This window comes from Carassius auratus, chromosome 30 (genome assembly GCF_003368295.1).
Source record: "Carassius auratus strain Wakin chromosome 30, ASM336829v1, whole genome shotgun sequence".
In the NCBI taxonomy this organism is placed as follows: domain Eukaryota; kingdom Metazoa; phylum Chordata; class Actinopteri; order Cypriniformes; family Cyprinidae; genus Carassius; species Carassius auratus.
This window is the reverse complement of record NC_039272.1, coordinates 24,151,527-24,173,338: the sequence shown is the minus strand read 5'-3', so window position 1 is coordinate 24,173,338 and position 21,812 is coordinate 24,151,527. Positions and strand designations below refer to the sequence as shown.

Below are 21,812 nucleotides of genomic sequence, written 5' to 3'. Positions count from 1 at the left end.
CAAATGTTAGTTGGTACGAAAGAAATCTACACCTGCTCCCAGCCACGCGTAAATAGTGCGTTTAACGTCTGAACGTTTTGCTCATTAATACAGCTGCATTTTAATTCATAATCGGGTACATATTTACACAGCATTTTGAAAAAAATATTATATATATTAATTACATACGGTTTTTCTTTTAACTTTTATTATGAGAGCCAGTAATAGCCCTTACGGAAATAGCCCCAACCACAAATTAACCATGGTTTTGCTATATTAACCAGTTTAACCACGGTATATGTAGTAAATCTGTGGTTAGACAAATGGGAGTCAATACGCCAAAAAACCATGGGTTACTACAGTTTTACTATAATAAAACCATGGTAATTTTTCGTAAGGGAGGATCTGTAATATGCTGCCAAACTTCCTTTTTTAGGACCTGATACGCTACTAGTACGCTTGAAAATAAAATGTGGCGTTTTGAATGAACTTCTGATAATAAAACTTCAATTTCTGCAGCTGAGAAATGTTTCTTTTTCAGTCGCTTTTGAGAAGACATGTTGAAATCCTTCGTTTGGTGTCATAATATGATGCTCATATATAGTTGTCAGTCGGATTTAATAGGCGGGATTTATGGTAATTGAGAGTGAGCGTGCACGGGCGTCCCATTTACGACTTATTGGAATTCATTAACACACACACACATTTCACTATCACATCTGACGTTTACGAAGTTTTTGTGAATCAGGAGAAGAGTTTTCGGGAAGTTCTCTTTACGCGCAAATCACTCAGATATTTACTCGTATATTTACGAATGTTTCATGAATGAGACCCATTGTCTTGTGACTTATGTAGATGTTTTACTAAATGTTGCCTAAATCTGTTTTACTACATTTTTAACTTGTCTCTAAAGCATTACTTAATTACGCAATATGAACAACCATGCTGCTGTTCTGAATGTCAGCGCGGCTGTGATTTGGTCATAGAAAATCACTGCTGTACAGATATCAGGCCAACTTTGATCTTATGGAACACCTCATATCAAATTTGGTCAATCAGTTTCCAGGCCAGAAAGTAACAGTTGTATTATTGATTCGTTCAGCATATACTGTTAGTGTTGCAATATTATTGTTACTTTACAGTGTTGTAGGCATTACATGGAATGCACTGTTAACCTCATGCATGCATTTCAACGTTACCACTTCCTCCTTTATACTTATGGGGGATATTATGTACATCCAAATGAGGTGTTAGTTATCTTTTTCATACTTGCAACAGTAAAAATGTACAATGTATTCTATCAGTAGCATGTTCAGATTAAAGTGTCCTATGAAATATTCCAGAGTCTGTGAATAACCAATGGAAAAATTGTGTTTTTCAGTTCTCATTTATTTTGTATAACATACTTAACAATACTAGAAAACATTTGTTCTATTAGAACAACAAAGTAATGCTTAGACAACCACACACAATGCAAACATGTTATGCATTGACATCATCAGCTGTTTTAATGGCATGGCAATTTAATAACCTTATTATAGGTTAAATGGATTGTAGATAATAAATGGAAAAAGGAAAATAAGTAGAATTGTAAAACTATGTAGGTTTGTAAGGATTGGTAGTGACAAATCTGAACTGAGAGAACATTTTGAACACAAATTTGTCAAACAGTTGAACAAATACTGAAAATAAAAACCAAGAAATCCTTTTTATGAAACCCTGTCATTTTAAATTCACCTCTGGTACATTTTAAAAACATCAAATACAACTAACTTTAGTGCCTTGTGCACCTCTTAAAATGTGAACAACAAAAACTAGTTTAATCTGTCTGTTCTTTTGATGAGAATTGTATTTTTGATAAAATGTATGCCTAATTTAAAGGTCCATATTAATCGCTGGACAATGTGTTGATTATTTACTGTAGTTTAAAACACACTTCAGCACTTCATAAAGGATTTTTATGAAATACTGATTGGAATTGAGTTCACTTTAGTCTTCTGCTCTGACCTGTGTCCTTGCTAGCCAACCACCATCTGGAGTTTCTATCCTCACTGAGGGGGAACTGTGGCTCTTCACACCTCTGGATTTAAAGGTAAAATTAATGTCATTTTAAAATCTATTCATGGAATTCTGGAATTCATGTCACAGCTGGTTAGAACAAAAATCCCATAACGTACAAAAAATATCCAATATTACTATGAAGGAAAGACAGGATAGTCATAAATGTATTATTTTTAGCTTAACTTCACAAAATGAAATATTTTCTGAGTGAGTTTTTTACACACACACACACACACACACACACATATATTTATATACGTCTCTAACCTGGCACATGACTCACTCTGAGCAGTTGTTGTCTTCTGTCCTGTGTTCCAAATGATCTGTTAAGGCTTGTGCTCTTCTGAGAATTTGAATGCCTTAATAATAAAATAGCAGTGCATGACAAATTTAATAAATATTTTTAGATGATGTATATTCAGATGTTATAACCGATCATGAATTCATTCACTGAAATGAAACTTACAGAGATCTCTCCACCTTCATCCTTTTTATTTGAGGCTCGGACACATTGCTTGAACTTTTTCAGCTTCTTCATGTTATAGTAATATTCCACACACTGGGCTATTGATTTTGTCTGCATCTACATAGCAAACATCAATTTAGTATATTTAGAGAGAATTTCTTAAGCATGTAAAAACCATAGACCTTTCTTCGGGTGTTTAATCATAAACCCATGCGAAAATGATGAAAAAAGGACTCATTCTTTCAGAATTTTATAGTGTTTTAAACAAACCCCTTACCACAAAAATAATGCTTATCAGTGTGTTATTCATCCATTATCATTTCTATTATGGATATGAATTATACATCAAATTTGTGCTATTATTCTAACCTATTAAATGTATGATTTCCACCCGTATATTGGTGAAATGGGAAAAGAACCATAGATTGAAATTGAGTGAGGGACACCCTTTGCCATAAAAAAATAAAAATATTAATTTAGAAATAACTTTTTTCTGAAGTTTCATACCACATTATGAATCTGTTGAAAGTCCTTGTCATGTTCAACCAGAGCTTTCTTGAACACTTTCATCTCTTGCACTGTCCAGTGGTCTGACCCTGCCGATTACAATGAGTGACATCAAGTTTATGAAGGACTTATGAATTCTATATTATTCTTTATTATTAATTTTAATATACAGTAAAGAGTTTGTACCTGTGTAGTGGTAATCATTCAGAGGGTGCCAGGTGGTCCGAAAATCTCCTCTTATTAAGATTAAATCCAGTGCTGCCTGAGAGTTGAATAAGTGAGCCTTAATAAACAAATATCTATAAATTTCACACTCGGTATGATGAATAAACTCACCATTATGTTTCCCTGAACTTCATGAAGGCAGTGGAGAGCGAATTCAAGGTTGGTGCCTCCTCCTGGTAGCAAACTGGAACAGCACATGTCTAACAGCTCTTTGACTGAAACACAAAGGACCAAGTGTGATCATTTAAACCCTTTACACATTCTTAAAGAATAAAAGGCTACATGTTGTAAATTGCAACCTTATGTAAAATTTGAATGTATGATAATTACATTTTGTGAAACTTGGGCACAGCCAGAGGTTTAAACAGTGATTCTTGATCATTTTGACTTCATTTAAACTTTTTTTTTTTTTTGAGTAAGAATGTGTGTTGGTGTTTACCCCTCTGTTGTGTTTCTGTGTTAGTAGAGAGATCTTTCCAAGGAGTCCAGACAAGTTGAGCGGGGTGTTCTTCATACAGCATGTACAGCGTGTCCCGCACTGGGGGGATCTCTGCTTGAAACCGTGAACCAACATTTATCCTTCTAAAGGACACAGAGAAATGTAAACAAAAGCATGATAATCTGTATCTAGGTAATTCATTCTTATTTTTTAACTGTAATAATCAGTATATCTTGGTGGACTAATTAAAAACTTAACTATTATGAAAGAATTTATGAGGAACTCACGGCTGTATGTTGATGGCCGTGTTGTCGATTGGGAAGGAAACACCATCTGTGGGGTTTCAAAGTTAAAATTATTTGGCAAGAAATTGGAGCTACAATAAAAAACATTTATTTATTTTTCTCAGTTCTGTACAAAAGTTAACTTAATCAGTAAATACAGGTGCTGGTCATATAATTAGAATATCATCAAAAAGTTGATTTCACTAAATCCCTTCAAAAAATTAAACTCATATATTATATTCATTCATTACACACAGACTGATATATTTCAAATGTTTATTTTAATTTTGATGATTATAACTGACAACTAAGGAAAATCCCAAATTCATTATCTCAGAAATTTAGAATATTACTTAAGACCAGTACAAAGAAAGGATTTTTAGAAATCTTGGCCAACTGAAAAGTATGAACATGAAAAGTATGAGCATGTACAGCACTCAATACTTAGTTGGGGCTCCTTTTGCCTGAATTACTGCAGCAATGCGGCGTGACATGGAGTCGATCAGTCTGTGGCACTGCTCAGGTGTTATGAGAGCCCAGGTTGCTCTGATAGTGGCCTTCAGCTCTTCTGCATATTTGGCATCTTCCTCTTCACAATACCCTATAGATTTTCTTTGGGGTAAGGGTCAGGCGAGTTTGCTGGCCAATTAAGAACAGGGATACCATGGTCCTTAAACCAGGTACTGGTAGCTTTGGCACTGTGTGCAGGTGCCAAGTCCTGTTGGAAAATTAAAACTGCATCTCCATAAAGTTGGTCAGCAGCAGGAAGCATGTAGTGCTCTAAAACTTCCTGGTATACGGCTGTGTTGACCTTGGACCTCAGAAAACACAGTGGACCAACACCAGCAGATGACATGGCACCCCAAACCATCACTGACTGTGGAAACTTTACACTGGACCTCAAGCACAAGTGTGGATTGTGTGCCTCTCCTCTCTTCCTCCAGACGCTGGGACCCTGATTTCCAAAGGAAATTAAAAATTTACTTTCATCAGAGAACATAACTTTGGACTACTCAGCAGCAGTCCAATCCTTTTTGAAGCGAGACGCTTCTGACGCTGTCTGTTGTTCAAGAGTGGCTTGACACAAGGAATGTGACAGCTGAAACCCATGTCTTGCATACGTCTGTGCGTAGTGGTTCTTGAAGCACTGACTCCAGCTGCAGTCCACTCTTTGTGAATCTCCCCACATTTTTGAATGGGTTTTGTTTCACAATCCTCTCCAGGGTACGGTTATCCCAATTGCTTGTACATCTTTTCCTTCCCTTCGCCTCTCTATTAATGTGCTTGGACACAGAGCTCTGTGAACAGCCAACCTCTATTGCAATGACCTTTTGTGTCTTGCCCTCCTTGTGCAACTGTCAAGTCAGCCAGTCTTCCTCATGATTGTGTAGCCTACAGAACTAGACTGAGAGACCATTTAAAGGCTTTGCAGATGTTTTGAGTTAATTAGCTGATTAGAGTGTTGCACCAGGTGTCTTCAATATTGAACCTTTTCACAATATTCTAATTTTCTGAGATCCTGAATTTGGGATTTTCCTTAGTTGTCAGTTATAATTCTCAAGTTAAAAGAAATAAACATTTGAAAAATATCAGTCTGTGTGTAATGAATGAATATAATATACAAGTTTCACTTTTTGAATGGAATTAGTGAAATAAATCCACTTTTTGATGATATTCTAATTATATGACCAGCACCTGTATAGGTTGGACATCGAGTCAAAGCTAAAATCCTGGGTTTAGTGCTTACCAAAGGTGCTGGGCAGAGATGAGCATGGCTGATGTTGCGGTAGACTTTTAGAATAGAGGCCTGTCCCTGAACGGAGAGGGCTCAGCATAGGCTGAGGGGTGTACGGTGGGGGATGAAAACTAGGGCTCAGCGGGTGGTCTGACAGATATTTTGGCGAGCGCAGCTGGCTGGGGTAAACACCTATGCCACAGCTTCTCTGCAAACCTTGGGTTTCCTTATGATCGGTGCATTGTGGGGAAGATAGAAGAGGCAGAGGTGGACCGGGGATGATGAGGCAGTTTAAAGGGTCAAGATGACAAGAACTCCTAGATGCACCTTTACGAGTCTGTGACCTCTTGGCCTAGGGAAGACAGAAACTTTGAACTCTGAACAATGATAACAAGTTATCATGGCATATCCAATATACTGGTATTATATTTTAATCTACTACAACATTACTTGTTGTGTGGAAGCTTGGGGGCCTAAAATGTTTGTCACAGAGACTGGGACAGACACAGGCATGATCAATGGGGACAGGTCTGTTCCTTTGGACTTTTGTCCTGAAGCCCTCTTCTGTCCATCATCCTGTGACAAAAAATAGACAAGTTTCAATGTAAGTACTGTGCTTATCACAATGATACTTAAGTTAATGTTAGCACCAGTGTTGAGGTGGATGATTGTGAATCATGTCCCTCCTTTGTTCCAACAACTTCTTGAGAACATGAGGGCTGCGATGGAGCTCTATGAACAGATGAAGTTCTTTTATATGTTCTACAGAGAAACAAACCAGAGTAAACTCAGCTGATTTTTCATAGATCAGCTGATCTTGTGTTAGGTCTGCTAGCAAACATACAATACCACAGTGAAAGCAACTCTTCAAAGGAATAGTTTTCCAGAGAATTTTGTCATTTGTCATAGCGTTAAATCATAAACAAACAAATAAACTTTCATGGCACTCTTTTCTAGTGACTAGCAGCTGTCATGCTGAAAAAACTGACGAAAAAGCTCTTTAAAAGTAACATAAAAGACTGAATTGCAATAGTCTTCCCACAGTTGTGGAAACCACAAAATAACAGCAAATTATACAATTGTGATTAAAAAAAATTTTTTTATTTATTCATATTTAAGTAATTTGAAATCATTTGACAATGGATTAAAAAATAAATGTGTAAAATAAACATACTTTAGATGACAAAGTATTTTTCACAAATAAATAAATATTGAATAAAATTATAATTCAAATTAAGTAACCACTGTAATCAATCTGGGAAGTCTGTGTGCACTGAGAATCAAATTTTTCAAATAAAGCCAAGGTAACAGTTATTTTACATACAGCACACAGTGAAAATTAAAGTGGGCGAATGCATAAAGTGCGCATTCAATTAACACGAGCCGACCATCACACAGAGAGCACGTGATCATGCTGGATACACATGCACACTTCACAAGATCACACAGCTGGATTCGACTGAGTTTGCTAAGTTTGTGAAATTAAATGTTCATTAGTCATTCAAAGATTTGTTTAAATGAAATACATGCGTATGCGTATTATAATGTTTGCCTTTCTATTAATAATATAAAAGCAATCGTTATAATACTTTTTTTATACATTAATTCCTTTGTTTAACAGTTATATCTGATTATTAGACAGACTTCTATTCATATTAGACAGAACTGTTAATGACAACGACAAACAAGAGAGAGAGAGAGAGTGTGAGCACTGTGTGTGCTCAGGCACTGCCTTTCTCAGCACCATCAAAATAAAAGTCCCACCTCGAACACATCAGCCAAGCAGAAAAACGTATCGGCCGATGCCGATATTTGAAAAATGCTACATATTGGCCGATAAATCAGCCTTGGCAATATATTGGTCGACCACTACATTTAACTACTATATAGGTACATATTTGCCCTCAAGTCAGTGTGATCGTTTTCTAACCTGCAACCAGCCTTCGGTTCCTCTCCTGTTGATTTTAAAACGGCCTCCTACATGATAAAATGTAAAACACTGATTATCAAAACACTGATTACGATGGCATATGAAAAAGTGCAATGTTGTGTACCTTTTGTAAAAACTGTTTTCCAAGGTAAGTGCTGAAGGATGCAAGTGCCACTTGACTTGGTGAGACAAGGTAAGAAGAGCGTGGTCGTGAACGTTTATGACAAGTGGGCTGAGGAACAGGCAGTGGAGGAGTTGGAACATCAGACAGGACATCCTTAGAGCAGGACTTCCTCTTCCTACTGTTGGTCAATGTTGCAGGAGGAGAATCAAGTACAGGATCATCAAGATTACAGTCAAAATCACTCCTTGGTTCAGGGTATAATTCAGCAGGATAACTGAAACTGGAAAATGTGCGATGACGCTTTAACTTGCTCGGAGGTCTGGGCTCCTTCAGACTGTGTTTCAGCAGTATGGGACAATGCTGTTTGGGGGAAACTGAAGCTCGCTGCCTCACAGGGCAACTCATGCTGGTGGTAGATGCCTCTCTGTTAGGCTGAAATGACAGCATCTCTTTCAATTCTTCTGGGTAAGATTCAGGAAAATCGAAATCGGTTTCTAAACCGTGGACATCAAATGGGTTCCGTGAAACCACTGGATTTTTTTCAGTACCCAGAGTCCACTGGGTGGGGTTAAGCATTTTCTTGCTTTCTTTTACCTTATAAGAGTCATTGGCAGACTCTAAAGTCCAGCTTTCTTGACATGTTGAATTTTGAACCTGAGAGGGATGGGCATCTTCTGCATGGTGCCCCATCCCAAGATCTCCTGTGTCATAAGAACCAAAGAGTTTTCCAGAATGACTGGGATTCTTTAGCACATGAGCTGAAACAGGCTTGGGTTGAGAGGTAAAGAGGTAGTCGGACGCAGTTACATTAACGGTTGGCTCCCACGCTGAGGCCAGAAGGTCATAGTTGGAAGAGAGGCTGGAGGAGGAAGAAGACATGAGGTGGACTCCGTGTCGAGAGGCACAGTGCTGTTTTAGGGAGTTTTTGTCATCATAGGTTTTGTGGCAGCCAGACTGAGTGCAGTTATAGCTCTTTCTCTTGTGGTGGGTCATCATGTGAGAAGTGCTGCAATGACACTGACAGTTATAAAATGTGAAAAAAAATGATTTTATACTCACTGCCATTCCAATTTCAACTGCCCACACTCTGTTTTAGTTTTCCTTTTTTTTTTTATTAATATGCAGTAAATTTACACTGGTTGCCATAGTAAGCGGGGCTCAAAAATGGATGGCCCCCTCACTCAAGGCATTTTGGGGTCAATTTTGTACATCTATGTACATGTTTATTTTGTACCTTGCAAATATAATAATTAATTCTGTCACCAATATAATGGTATTTGATTTAGCTTAATTTACAAAAAACTGATGGTGATGAAAACTACACACCAGTAAGTATTGTTTCCAATTGCATGGAGCTACAGTATAATGCAATATAATAATAATATTAGTATTTGTAGAAAATATAAAAGATTAGTCTTTTTGTTATCAAGCCTTTTACATGATTTCTAGCTAGATTAAGTCACTCTTAAATTTAAAGGAAACTATATTATATGAACAATATTATTTTGGAAATGTATAGTTTCTATTGTAGTTTCATTATTACATTTTATTTCTACATTTTACAGAATTGTACTATTAGATGTATTATTTCAATCACTTACTTTTTGTTTAATATTTGAATAAATAATTTTTTTAAATTTAAAATCAAATGTATTACATTTTTTTATTTCCTCTTTTTTTGACTGACACACGATTGACACCTATTTCGTTTAAACGGACAGTTCAGCCAAAAATTGAAATTCTGTCATCATTTACTCATCCTCAAGTTTATTTCTTCGGCTGAAAAAATAAAATAAAAAAAAAATCTGGTTGCTGGTCCCCACGTACTGCTATAGTATGAAAAAGATATTATGGAAGTCAATGGGGACTAGAAGTTGTTTGGTTATACACATTCATCAAAATAAATTCTATTGTGTTCAGCAGAAAATAAATGCATACAGGTTTGGAACAACTTGAGCAGGGGTCACCCAACTTGGTCCTGTAGAGTTCAGTTCCAACCCTAATCAAACATACCTGAACAAGATAATCGCGGTCTTGCTAGGTATACCTGAAACTGCCAGGCAGGTGTGATGAGGCAAGTTGTAGCTAAACTCTGCAGGATCTCCAGGACTGAGTCTGGTGAACCCTAAACTTAAGAGTAAGTAAATGATGATACAGTTTTCATTTCATTTTTTGGGGGGGACTTTTCTTGCTTTCTTTTAAAATTTTTCACAGACAACTAGCACTCCCTTGTGGCCCCTGGGAGTCCCTGAATCCCTGATGAAAACCTCTGATCTAGAGAATCAGTGATCTTAACTGAATCAGTCCGGGGGCAGCATGTGAGATACTTACAGCTGATGATGGAGTTTAAATGCTCTCTGACAGACGCCACAGAAATGAGGCCCATCCTGTCTGTGGACCAAGAGGTGTGCTTTAAGTGCACTGGATGTTTTCAATTCTTTCCTGCGAACACGGCACTTATTCACAGAGACTCTGGTTCTCTTCCCTGAGCCCACAGGTGTCCGACACTCGAGCTCTGCTTCAGGACAGACAGAGGATGATGGAGAGGGTGTAGAAGTCTTTCTGCTTTCTGTATCAAATGAGAAAGGCATACATTGTCATTTTGAACGTGCAGAAAAACACAAAACACGAAGAGCACAGAGATTAAACTTGCTATTTTTCTTACTTGAATCAGACATGGCGTCTGGCCACAGTTCTGACTTTGATGTTGGTGGTATGGTGTTGGACGCTTCTCTGGACACATTCTTGGAGGATGAGAGCAGAGACAGACTCTGATCTGAAGAATCATCCACCTCCATTAACAGCTTAATCGAGTCCCTGTGGCTCAGACCACAAATGAAATTCAAAAAATAAAAATAATAATAATAAATAAGTATACATAAAGAAATTCAGCAATTCAGTTTATTAAAGAACCACGGTTTAATATATAAATATCAATTTCGGCCAAAAACGTAAAAACATTTAAATAACAGTCTCGCGAGCCAATTCGAAAAGCAGATATTTTCAAGTTTTTTAACTAACGGAAATAAAGGTAAAACGATGTCATTTTAACAGGTTAAAGCATTTGCCCCTAAAGATAAACAGCTGATAATTTCTGGGTGGGAAGGTAAATTATCTAGTAACGTTAACCTTTCTCAAGTCACAAAAACGCATGCAGCGAAAATAACGTCATCATATAAAATACAAATCGCATGTGGTATAGAAGTAAAATAAACAAGCCTATTTAATTGTTTAAAAATCAATATTTATGTCTTTACCAAGCTAGCAGCGTGTCCCCTCAAAATTTAGCTAATTGCTTAAATGCTAATAGCGCGGAAAATCCAGTAGAGTGCGCGGGGAGTAATGATGAGCGGTTCGTTCTTCGATTCAGTTCATTCGGAGAACCGATTCATTTAATTGAACAAAACGTACGAAATGTTGCGTGTCTCCAAGAGTGCTTTATTCTTTTACTATTATTAATTAATTAATGTATTTATTTTCTTATTTATTTTAATTTCAGCCCTGTGCTCTATTTTTTTTTTACAGGACTAGAAATCATTTGTAATTGAACCCATTTTATTAACGAGTATCATTTGCATGTTGCTGGTATAAATGTGTTTTAAAATTAGCAGGATTTTATAATAATGTGTCTGAATATTTAAAATATTTCAAATCTGAATCGGCCTAAAAACTGAATGTGTTTGAATTGGTATACCAGCAGAGGGCAACCAAACTGCATTCACAAGGTCCGTTGAGGTCTTAACAAATATGCTTTACATACCATTACTGATTTTTTACACATGTGATTATGTAGCCTATATAATGATGTAATAATTAAAATTAATTTACTTTTTTTGTTTCTTCTCAATTTTCAATGGAATTCCTAAAATGAAATGGGTGGAATTTTATTCCATAAATGTCACAAATCATCTTACATGGACGAAGTTATAACAAAAGCATTCTTTTTACTTGGTATTGATTTACACAGTTTGTATTCAACCTTAATTTGCAGCAGATAAATGTGGAGAAATTACACTGAACAAAATTGTAAACACAAGTTTATACATTGTCAGCACGCCAATTGCATGCTCCCTCAAAACTTGCGACATCTGTGGCATTGTGCTGTGTGATAAAGCTGCACATTGAAAAAAGCTGCACACTGAGTGGCCCTTCTTGTGGCCAGCCTAGTACACCTGTGCAATAATCATGCTGTCTTATCAACATCTTGATATGTCACACTTGTGAGGTGGATAGATTATCGCTGCAAAGGAGAAGTGCTCACTAACACAGATTTAGACAGATTTGTAAACAGCATTTGAGAGTAATAGGTCTTTTGTGTACATAGAAAAAGTCTTAGATCTTTGAGTTCAGCTCATGAAAAATGGGGGCAAAAACAGAAGTGTTGCGTTTACAATTTTGTTCAGTGTCAAAGTCTATTGAACTTTTGTGAGAACTATTTGACAGTAAAGTATGTGACAACTGATTGATCTTTTTACCATCATAATCTCAGTAAAGGCCTAATAATTAAAAGGCTTACTCAGACCTCTCCTTTATAATATCTCGGTAAATTACTTATAAGAAGATAGAACTAGAGGGACGCACTGTTTAACAGAGTTGAACAGGCGTGGAAAATGGTTGGCGATGCATACAGCTTTGCAGTTTCTGACTGGGGAGGAGGAGATTTGTCTTTATATTACATTGGATCTCTCCACACAATAGACCTCTACAAACCTCCACCATCTAAAACCTACAAATACAATACTTAAATTGAATGCCTCAACTTTTAATGAGTGCAATTTTACTAAAAAAAGGAAGAAGAGATGTGAAAAACTACAATTGCCGTTGCATCCATGAATAAAATCCCATCTGGCTGTAAACGGGTACACTGAAAATAATGACTTTGTGGTATGGTAAAATCTATTACATTAATTAATGTAATTTATACAATGTAAAATCAAAATTAAGTTGGAACTATAATATCTTAATTAAAAATTACACTATTTATTAATGTAATAACATAACTGAGAAGAAAGAGTAAATTGTATTATATATTTACAAGTACTATTTAATGTTTTATGGTGACAGCACATTCACCTAAAAATACTAAGTAAATTTTAATCTGAAAAGCTAAGTGCGTTTGAATCCGCGCGCTTTTTTTTTTTTTTTTTAAACAAGATCCTTCTGGCAGTGGCAGAGACGGTCGGTCGGTTTGGGCGGTCACTTTTGGCTGACTTATCTTCGGTAAGTTTTGACTTTTCTATTTTAGATTTGTGATAACAACTATGTGTTCATTTTCATGGTTTGATTATTGCATAGACGTTACGGTTCAAAATTATCTGAACGTAAGTTTTAATCACAATAAGGTTAACGTTAGCTAAAGCGCCGCCATTATCAGTCCAAGTTGAGACCAATGGTTAGTCAAAACTAAATGTAGTTAGCCGCGTTCTTGTAGAAAAAGTCACCCAGTCTGGTTAACTTCAGAGTAATTTAATGTTAGCTGGCCGTGATTAAGCTCAAACAGTCATGTTACGTTATGTAAGGAAATCGATGTAACGTAACATTAACGTGCTGACTGCCTGTGTGTGTCCTATCTAATGTTAGCCTTATTTAAAAGTGTCTAACTAAACGTTAGTCATTTTATATCCACTGAATATTTTGCAGCACGTAGCTTATCAAAGTCTGCATCAAAGAAGGAACGTTTGGAAAAATGCAGTAACGTTACCAGATGGCAGGTGAACTTGGCTACTAATTACGTTAAACATTGATGTGTAGCAGCAAGTGCTTGTATGAATACAGCCATTTTATTTTAATAAGCTAGCGGTATGAAGGTACGGTCATCTTTTTAATGAAAATAAAATGTAATGTTTTTAAAACCTAACGTTAGACCACAGCCTTTCCACGGCTTAAGTGAGGGAGGTTAGCATCAGTAGCTTCATCCATGTGAATCTCAGTCTAGGAGATGAAGCAAGAACCGTTATATTTGAACGCAATGGGCGGCAAGCGTCTCCGCCTCGTTGCCATGCCAATTCATTTTCAGGCACAAACTCGTAACAAGTTCAATGCTGTATTAAAAGGAATTAAAACACAATGTAAATGAGATCTCAATGCCACAATTTGTTTCTCTCAACAGGTAAAAGAACAGTACAGGAGTGCGTTGCGATATCTATCTGGTCTGACACGGCAACATTCTCATACAGGCAAGTAGAAATATTTGTAATAATACTATAATATTGCTGCTCTTATTTCTCAAACTTACACACAAGGGAATCTTTTCAAAAAATGTCTAACAAATATATAAAAATGTGACAAATAGATAAGTAAATGCATGTTTTTGACACGTCATAAAACTGTAATGGATTGGGATATATATATATATATATATATATATATATATATATATATATATATATATATATATATATATATATATATATTATTTTTAAATACTTAAATTTAACTTGTTAAAATCTGCAGAATACTGCACACAGACAAACTGCATGCAGGTATATATGCAGAACAGCTCCTCCTGCTTGTAATTCACACAGTATTGACACATTATCAATCTGTTGACAGTACCAAAGCAGACGTGAAACTGTCATCCGCAGCCTTATCCTGTACCTCAGTGAGAAAGAAGAAGAGCTTTTTGAAGATTGCCTGGTAAAGCATGATTTTTTTTTTTTGTCATAAAAATCATTTTTAAGCGCAAGTGAAAAAGTAAGACACAAACATGAAGATTTTTCACTCAGCAATGGTCCAAATTATGTGCAGTCACAACTTAAACGTAGTCTGGATATTACAAAGGGTTTCCTGGCACTGTAAAGGTGCAGAGTCACACAATGTATGGTTTCGCACAACATTCATTTTATGGGTACAATCTGTGAATTGCATCTGTCTTGCGCAATGTTCTACTAACTTTTTTACTTATGTTGACTCAAGGTAAAACACATTATACTGAATTTAACAATGTGAGTTATGTTAAGTAATTTTTAGCGAGCATGTTCGTTCTGCATTGATAATGAATATCTTTTGTATTTGTGTCTCAATAGAATTGTGTTCTTTCTTTTTTATAAACTGTATGCAGGAGGACACTTGTAGTGATGCCGCTGAACATATCCTTAAGATATTGGTCATCCATGGTGCTGATCAAGAGGATCCAGTCGATGTGTCTATCATGCGGCAGTACTGCTAAAGCTTGCACACTGCTGATGGGGCTTATTTAAGCCCTCAACCTGGCATACACCCCAACACTTTGCTACACCTTTGAGGTGTTCCAGAAACATATCCTGGACCTGGATGGTGTTAAGATGTCCCCAAAAGTGCAATCTTTATAGTTGAAGTTGCTCTCTTAAATTCTATCAACATGGTACATGCTGTACAATCGAAGCTGTTGGTAGACTCCAAATTACATCTCCAGCTCAAATATTTTTTACAAAATCTTGTCTAATTTTTACTTCTTGAAATGTTTTAATGTGTTACGGTTTTAAGAGCATAAAGAGCACTTAGTGTCGGTTTGAATGTTGTTATTGCATTAAAGGGTTAGTTCACCCAAAAATCAAAATTAGGTCATTAATAACTTACCCTCATGTTGTTCCAAACCTGTAAGACCTCCGTTTATCTTCAGAACACAGTTTAAAATATTTTAGATTTAGTCCGCTCTCAGACTACGACTTTATTCAGCATTGTCTTCTCTTCCGTGTCTGTTTTGAGAGAGTTCAAAACAAAGCAGTTTGTGATATCCGGTTCGCGAACGAATCATTCGATGTAACTGGATCTTTTTGAACCAGTTCACCAAATCGAACTGAATCGTTTGAAATGGTTCGCATCTCCAATACACATTAATCCAAATGAAATCAAATGACTTAAGTTGTTAACCGATGAGTCAATCTTTTGTTCGTTATCTGGCTCGGCTCTGTGTTCATCTTCAGTTCTCTCTTCACAGCAGTTTAGTCAGTGTACTGTTTGAGTAAATGAATTACTCCGGGATATTGGTTTGTTTTAACTCAGAGGGAGTGTCAGCCACATTAAAAACGTTAACAGCTTAAGTCATTTGTGGATTAATGCATTTTGGAGACGCGAACCGTTTAAAACGATTCAGTTCGATTTGGTGAACTGGTTCAAAAAGATCCAGTTACATCGAATGATTCGTTCACAAACCGGATATGACAAACTGCTTTGTTTTGAACTCTCTCTCACAACAGACACGGAAGAGAAGACAATGCTGAATAAAGTCGTAGTCTTTGCTATTTTTGGACCAAAATGTATTTTCGATCCTTCAAAATATTCTTACTGACCCTCTGATGTCACATGGACTACTTTGATGATGTTATTCTTACCTTTCTGGACATGGACAGTAGACCGTACACACAGCTTCAATGGAGGGACTGAGAGCTCTCAGACTAATCTAAAATATTTTAAACTGTGTTCCAAAGATAAATGGTTTGGACTGGTTTGGAACGACATGAGGGTGAGTTATTAATTACATAAATTTAGATTTTTGTGTGAACTATCCCTTTAAGTGAATTGTAAGATTCTAATTGGGTATTTGAGAAAATATAATCCCAGATATGTGTTGGATGGAGTAAAATGGATTTTCCTTTTCTTTAGGGGAAATTGTTGGTTAATTCTTATTGTAAATGATCCGAGAGGTTACTGAATGTACCTTAACTACTTATCAGTTGATGTGAATATGTGAATGTTGACATAATAAACTGTTAAACTTTATTGAATTTATTTGTGATTTGTGAGAAAAGTATTTGATGCAGAGAAAATTACTATATTTATTTGGTAACACTGAAAAAAATTATGTAACATTTACATAATAACAGTGAGTAATAAAAATTCATTAAACTAAGTAATTCAAAATGTGAAATGGACAGTCTAAAATCTACTTAATTAATTCATAACAGTAAATATAACAGATTTATAAAATTTACTTGATATTTTCACATTTTAAAATTAAATTTACTTAATTACTTTTAATAAATAGAACCTGCTAAGTTAAATATAATTAAGTAACATTTACTTAATGTCTTCACAAATGTTACATTTAGAGTTAAGTAAATTTCACTTGATACTGGCAAGTAAGTTGTACTTGATATTACAGCAGTAAAATTTACTAAGAAAAATTTAGTGCAAATTGTTACAATGATTTTATCAAGTAAATCCTACAAGTTGTTTTTATCAGTGTAAGAGCTCAAGAAATGGCTTAAGCATTATGTTTATGATTTGTTTAGCTATCTTTCTACATTTTTAATATGACTAATTTAATTGTGTGTGTGATTAGTTTTGTTAATCATGCAGTAACCATTATTGCTGTAAATAAATGAACTAATTCTACTTTTAAAACGATAGATTTCTTTTGAAATTTAATCAGAAAAAAATATCTGCTTCCCATTATTGTCTAAGCACTGTAATTATTGCTGTTTATAAAGGTTTACATAACAGTGTTTTTGCAATTTATTTAATGCATTACAAAATCTAATAAAACAATGTATGTAGATATGCATGTCTCTGTTATGAAGTCATTTGAAATAATCCCCACAGTCTGGTGTCCACCCTCAGCGTTTTTGTCCTTTAAACCCATTCATGGGCTCCGGGACCATATCAACATGCATGTTTTTGAGCTCCGAGGCTAAGATCCAGACACCAGATGCCATGACACTATCATTTCTGAATGTTTCATATGCCTCACTCCACCCACTTGGACCACTTTCTTCCCATCAGGCAAATCTGAGAGAGTCCCGAGAAAGAGCAGGCAACACCCCTCTGTTGTACAGATGTGCCTAGGGTAACCATTAAGAGCACATCTGTTCAGCTCTACAGCGCTGTCAAAGTGAGTCCAGCTACATTTTATTTGCTAAATGTGATCTCTGAAAGCATGCAGTATAAGATGTTAAATGCTATATTTGGTTAATAATTCATAGTTAAACAGTGCATTGTTTAAAATATGGTGATGGATTTGGGCCAGTAGAATGAGTAGCTTTTGAAACCACTTTAAAGCTGTGCAGTCACTATTATGTACTTGGGTTTTATGACTTTGACTTTGACTGATTTAAATGCAGCTGTGCTCTGTGTCTTGCATTGGTCAACCACAATGTTTATAATCTTGGGATTTCTTCCTTCTAACATGCCAAGATACCAGCAACAAACTAAATGTCAACAGCCACACGTACAAAGGCAAACTCTCTACCGAAGTGCAGCGGCTCAATGGCTGGCAAAGAAATGAAGAACAAAGGTGGTAAATGTCTAAAGGAAGTTCATACAGTTACTGAATCTCTGAAGACCCTCTACCGGCAAAAACTGCTCCCGCTGGAGAAGTATTACGACTTCTCAGATTTCCACTCATCAAGCCTTGAAGATGCAGATTTTGACAACAAGCCCATGATATTAGTGGTGGGTCAGTGCTCTACAGGCAAGACCACATTTATCAGGTGAACACTGCAATAATGAAATCTAGCTTCAGAACAGTATACACAATTATAAGTGCTATACAAATAAATTAACTTATTAAAAAGTTTGTTACAGTACATATCAGTTAATCAAGTGACTGCATAAAAGTAAAAGCATACTAGCATTATACAGTGGTGGTTTTGAGTCAGTAATTTCTATATTTTGCTGTAGTGTTTCAGTAGGAAATATCAGTTTACATTTACAAAAATTAATTTTGCCATTTCAGCCAGTGCTCCATACAGAGATCAGATCTCATGATCATTCAGTCTGTCACTCGAAGCACATTTGGAGACATTGCCACAGTTCTTCTTGATTTATCCTGTCTCAGTTTGTTCTGTTTCTTCATGTTATTCCAGACAGACTGATGATGATGGTGAGATCAGATCTCTGTGTGGAGCACTGGCTGTTGTCAGACTCCTTCTGCAAACAAAAATCTCACTGGATTATTACAATTATTGACAAAATGAAGGTTTCATAATAGCATTAAGATTAATTATATATCCTATCTGTATCCAGGTAATCTGTAATCTCTCAAGAAATGTCTCGATAATTTTTCACCCCAATCTGTCTCTTATGTGTCGGCAGATATCTTCTTGAACAAGAGTATCCAGGAAGCCGAATAGGCCCAGAGCCCACAACTGACAGTTTCACTGCCATAATGCATGGAGAGATTGAGGGAATTATTCATGGCAATGCTTTAACTGTTGATCCCGACAAACCTTTCCGCAAACTCAGCTCGTTTGGAACAACCTTCCTCAATCGGTGAGTGAGACAGAAGCAATAATGCAATAAGAAGAAATACAAATCACAGGGGGAGAGCTATGTTGAACTTGGACTGAAAGAGTCAAAATGTCTCCGCCAGCAGAAATCACTCCTGTGAAAGGGTGGACATGGCCAAGAGAGGAAAACATTAGCTAATGTATCATTATTTGGCTCAGCTGACTGCATCCCTTTAAGGGAGCATCTGTGGATGGGTTTTTTCCCATGTTATGTCAGTTTGAAAGATACAGAATGTGAATTCAACTTTTTCAGGTTTCAGTGTGTGCATCTGCCTAACCGAGTCTTGGAGAGTATCAGCATCATTGACACACCAGGGATTCTGTCTGTGGCCAAACGCAAAATGAGCAGAGGTACAGAGTGTCCTAAATAGTGCTGGAAGTCATGCAAATCATAATATGCAACCTAAGCCGTCTTTTATACTTAATGTTTAAGTACACTCAACAAAACATATTTGGCAGCTGTGTTTCCACAAAGAACCTTTAACATCCATGGAACCTTTCAGAAGGTTCTTTATAGTGGAAACAGTAATTCAGATTATTAAAATTTTCTTCACCATTCAATGAAATCTTCTTTGGCATAGTTCTTCTATGACATCACTGCAAAAAAAACCTTTGGAACCTTGTGGTGCGCGTTATATGACACTAAAGTGTTTCATGTATCTGATCCAACACCTGTGAATTTCTTCACCATCTTCTTCTTCTTTCAGGGTATGACTTTCCAGCGATCATCCGTTGGTTTGCAGAGCATGTTGACCGCATCATCCTCTTGTGTGATGCACACAAACTAGAAATCTCAGATGAGTTTTCACACACTATAATGGCATTGCGAGGCAATGAGGACAAGCTCAGAGTGGTGCTCAACAAGGCTGACATGGTGGACTCCCAGGAGCTGATGCGAGTTTATGGCGCACTCATGTGGTCACTCGGCAAGGTGTTCTGCACACCAGAGGTTCTGAGGGTCTACGTTGGCTCCTTTTGGTCCTCTCCAATGCGCATGACAGACAATCGAAAACTGTTTGAGCAAGAAGAGGAAGACCTTTTTGCAGAAATTCAGAAACTGCCACGAAATTCTGCAGTGAGAAAACTCAATGATCTGGTGAAGCGAGCACGACTTGTGAGGGTGAGATTTGGTTTCATGAAATCACAAGTGAATTTCAATAACTATCAAACCATTTTTGAGGTCATCTTTATGCTAGTGTTGACAAAGTTGTCATTGTACAGTATTTCTCTTCTAGAAAAAAGAAAAGAAAAAACAATTATGACACATTCACACACCACTTACACTTACTACTGATATAAAGTAGCAAATCATGATGTGATTTAAACCAAACTTTATTACCTTTTTTAATTAACAATGGAACCTCCCATTTTAAATAAAACAAACTGGAAAAAAAAAGTAATGTTTTTATGTGAATAAGAGTGTCAATTCAATTATATATTTAACATTTATATCCTTACATATCTCTACATATCTTTAAATATCTTCATTTGTTGTTTTGAAGATAAACTAAAGTCTGGGTTTTGAATGACATGAGGGAGAGTAAATGACAGAATTAAATTTTTTCTCCATCTCTTGTTTAATATGCCGTTTCTCTACTAAACAATGTGTGCTTTTATTTGAGAATACAAATGTGATTCTCTTGAAGGTCACAACATATGAAATGTGTGAAAGGTTTCCTTTTGGGAAAACAAAATAGACTTTGTGTCTAATGTAGTACATGTGATTGAAATCGATCAGCATCCACATGCTTCTTTTGTTTTAGTCAATTGAAATCATAAATCTGGCTTCTCTTATTTCTTTTCCTCACCCACAGGCCCATGCTTATATCATTAGCTCTCTAAAAGAAGAAATGCCTTTAGTTTTCTGCAGAGAAAAGAAGAAGAGAGATCTAATCTATGACCTTCCTATCATCTATTCAAGAATCCAACAGAGATATCAGATTTCACCTGGAGATTTTCCAGATTGTGCCAAGATGCAGGTGTCCAGATACTTTACAATCAAGCATGCACATTATGAAATCCATATTCTGCCACTACTATATGTATGAGGTTAAACTGAGCAAACGTATATGATATCTGTCTGATAAGCTTCTTAATTCTTACCTCCCACACAGGAGCGACTCATGAGTCATGATTTCAAGTTCAAAGCCTTCAAGCCTAAGCTCTTAGCAGAGCTGGATGAGCTCCTAAACACTGACACAGCCAAGCTAATGCCTCTTCTGCACCAAGAAGAAGAAACCGCTGACCGACTTTTAGTGCAAGGAGGACCTTTTCTAGGGTCACAAATGGGACCTTTTATTGTGGGGAACCCATTTAATAACTATGGATCCAATGAAGGAAATGATGTCTCAGATGAAGAATGGGTGGTATCAAAATATAAACCAAAGTACGATGAGATCTTTTACAGCCTCTCGCCTCATGAGGGAAAGCTGAGTGGGTCTAAAGTGAAGGGCTGGATGATGAGCACTCATCTACCCAGCTCAGTTCTAGGACGAATCTGGAAGCTCGCAGATGTGGACCGTGATGGCATGTTAGATGATGAAGAGTTTGCTTTGGCCGGCCATCTCATTGAGGTAAAGTTGGAGGGCTTCGGGCTCCCTCATGAGCTACCTGCGCAACTGGTGCCACCATCCAAAAGACAGCACAAGAACTCTGGCACAGAGATTAGAGACAATAACGATTAGTCTGCATGTCTTAATGTTTATGATAACAGTGTTTATTCAACATTTAAGTCATTAATAATATTAAACGAATGTATTCACTCCTATAATACCTAAAATCACTTATTGCTTGCAAAGTTTGGATGTATAAATCCTCCATAAGAAAAAATCTCAAAAGACAAGTTGTTTTGATGT

The 21,812-nt window shown here is 36.4% G+C and overlaps 3 protein-coding genes across 3 annotated transcripts; 1 reads left to right on the top strand and 2 right to left on the bottom strand.

Moving 5' to 3' along the window:
* Positions 1–812: 812 nt before the first annotated feature.
* Positions 813–5,673, bottom strand: LOC113049976 (zinc finger protein 541-like). The gene is made up of 9 exons (XM_026212704.1): positions 5,657–5,673; positions 3,678–3,820; positions 3,350–3,453; positions 3,200–3,275; positions 3,014–3,102; positions 2,507–2,623; positions 2,324–2,399; positions 2,034–2,059; positions 813–1,989 (listed from the first exon to the last, which is right to left on the bottom strand). Exons 1-7 carry the CDS (start codon positions 5,671–5,673, stop codon positions 2,367–2,369), a joined length of 579 nt encoding a protein of 192 aa, XP_026068489.1. The 3' UTR covers positions 813–1,989; positions 2,034–2,059; positions 2,324–2,366.
* A 24-nt stretch (positions 5,674–5,697) lies between these two features.
* LOC113050058 (uncharacterized) lies at positions 5,698–11,108 on the bottom strand. The gene is made up of 8 exons (XM_026212765.1): positions 11,008–11,108; positions 10,416–10,567; positions 10,082–10,319; positions 7,751–8,756; positions 7,627–7,673; positions 6,347–6,428; positions 6,147–6,272; positions 5,698–6,048 (listed from the first exon to the last, which is right to left on the bottom strand). Exons 2-8 carry the CDS (start codon positions 10,546–10,548, stop codon positions 5,698–5,700), a joined length of 1,983 nt encoding a protein of 660 aa, XP_026068550.1. The 5' UTR covers positions 10,549–10,567; positions 11,008–11,108.
* Positions 11,109–12,404: 1,296 nt separating this feature from the next.
* ehd2a (EH-domain containing 2a) lies at positions 12,405–21,736 on the top strand. Its single transcript, XM_026212341.1, has 8 exons — positions 12,405–12,609; positions 17,453–17,561; positions 17,864–18,159; positions 18,764–18,940; positions 19,211–19,308; positions 19,665–20,077; positions 20,772–20,936; positions 21,072–21,736. The coding sequence occupies exons 3-8, from the start codon at positions 17,882–17,884 to the stop codon at positions 21,639–21,641; spliced, it is 1,701 nt and encodes a 566-aa protein (XP_026068126.1). The 5' UTR covers positions 12,405–12,609; positions 17,453–17,561; positions 17,864–17,881; the 3' UTR covers positions 21,642–21,736.
* Positions 21,737–21,812: the final 76 nt, after the last annotated feature.

Excerpts from the sequence above, each read along its gene's own strand:
- LOC113049976 (XM_026212704.1), bottom strand. Across the intron at positions 3,454-3,677 it reads CACAGAAACACAACAGAGGG|TCAAAGAGCTGTTAGACATG; the intron begins GTAAACACCAAC and ends TTTGTGTTTCAG. Across the intron at positions 3,103-3,199 it reads GAATGATTACCACTACACAG|GGTCAGACCACTGGACAGTG; the intron begins GTACAAACTCTT and ends TGTAATCGGCAG.
- LOC113050058 (XM_026212765.1), bottom strand. The coding sequence starts at position 10,548 with ATGGAGGTGGATGATTCTTCAGATCAGAGTCTGTCTCTGCTCTCATCC. Across the intron at positions 8,757-10,081 it reads TTTAAACTCCATCATCAGCT|CACTTCTCACATGATGACCC; the intron begins GTAAGTATCTCA and ends GTGTCATTGCAG. Across the intron at positions 6,429-7,626 it reads GAACCGAAGGCTGGTTGCAG|AGCTCCATCGCAGCCCTCAT; the intron begins GTTAGAAAACGA and ends ATCTGTTCATAG.
- ehd2a (XM_026212341.1), top strand. The coding sequence starts at position 17,882 with ATGTCAACAGCCACACGTACAAAGGCAAACTCTCTACCGAAGTGCAGC. Across the intron at positions 18,941-19,210 it reads GGAACAACCTTCCTCAATCG|GTTTCAGTGTGTGCATCTGC; the intron begins GTGAGTGAGACA and ends CAACTTTTTCAG. Across the intron at positions 19,309-19,664 it reads CAAACGCAAAATGAGCAGAG|GGTATGACTTTCCAGCGATC; the intron begins GTACAGAGTGTC and ends TTCTTCTTTCAG.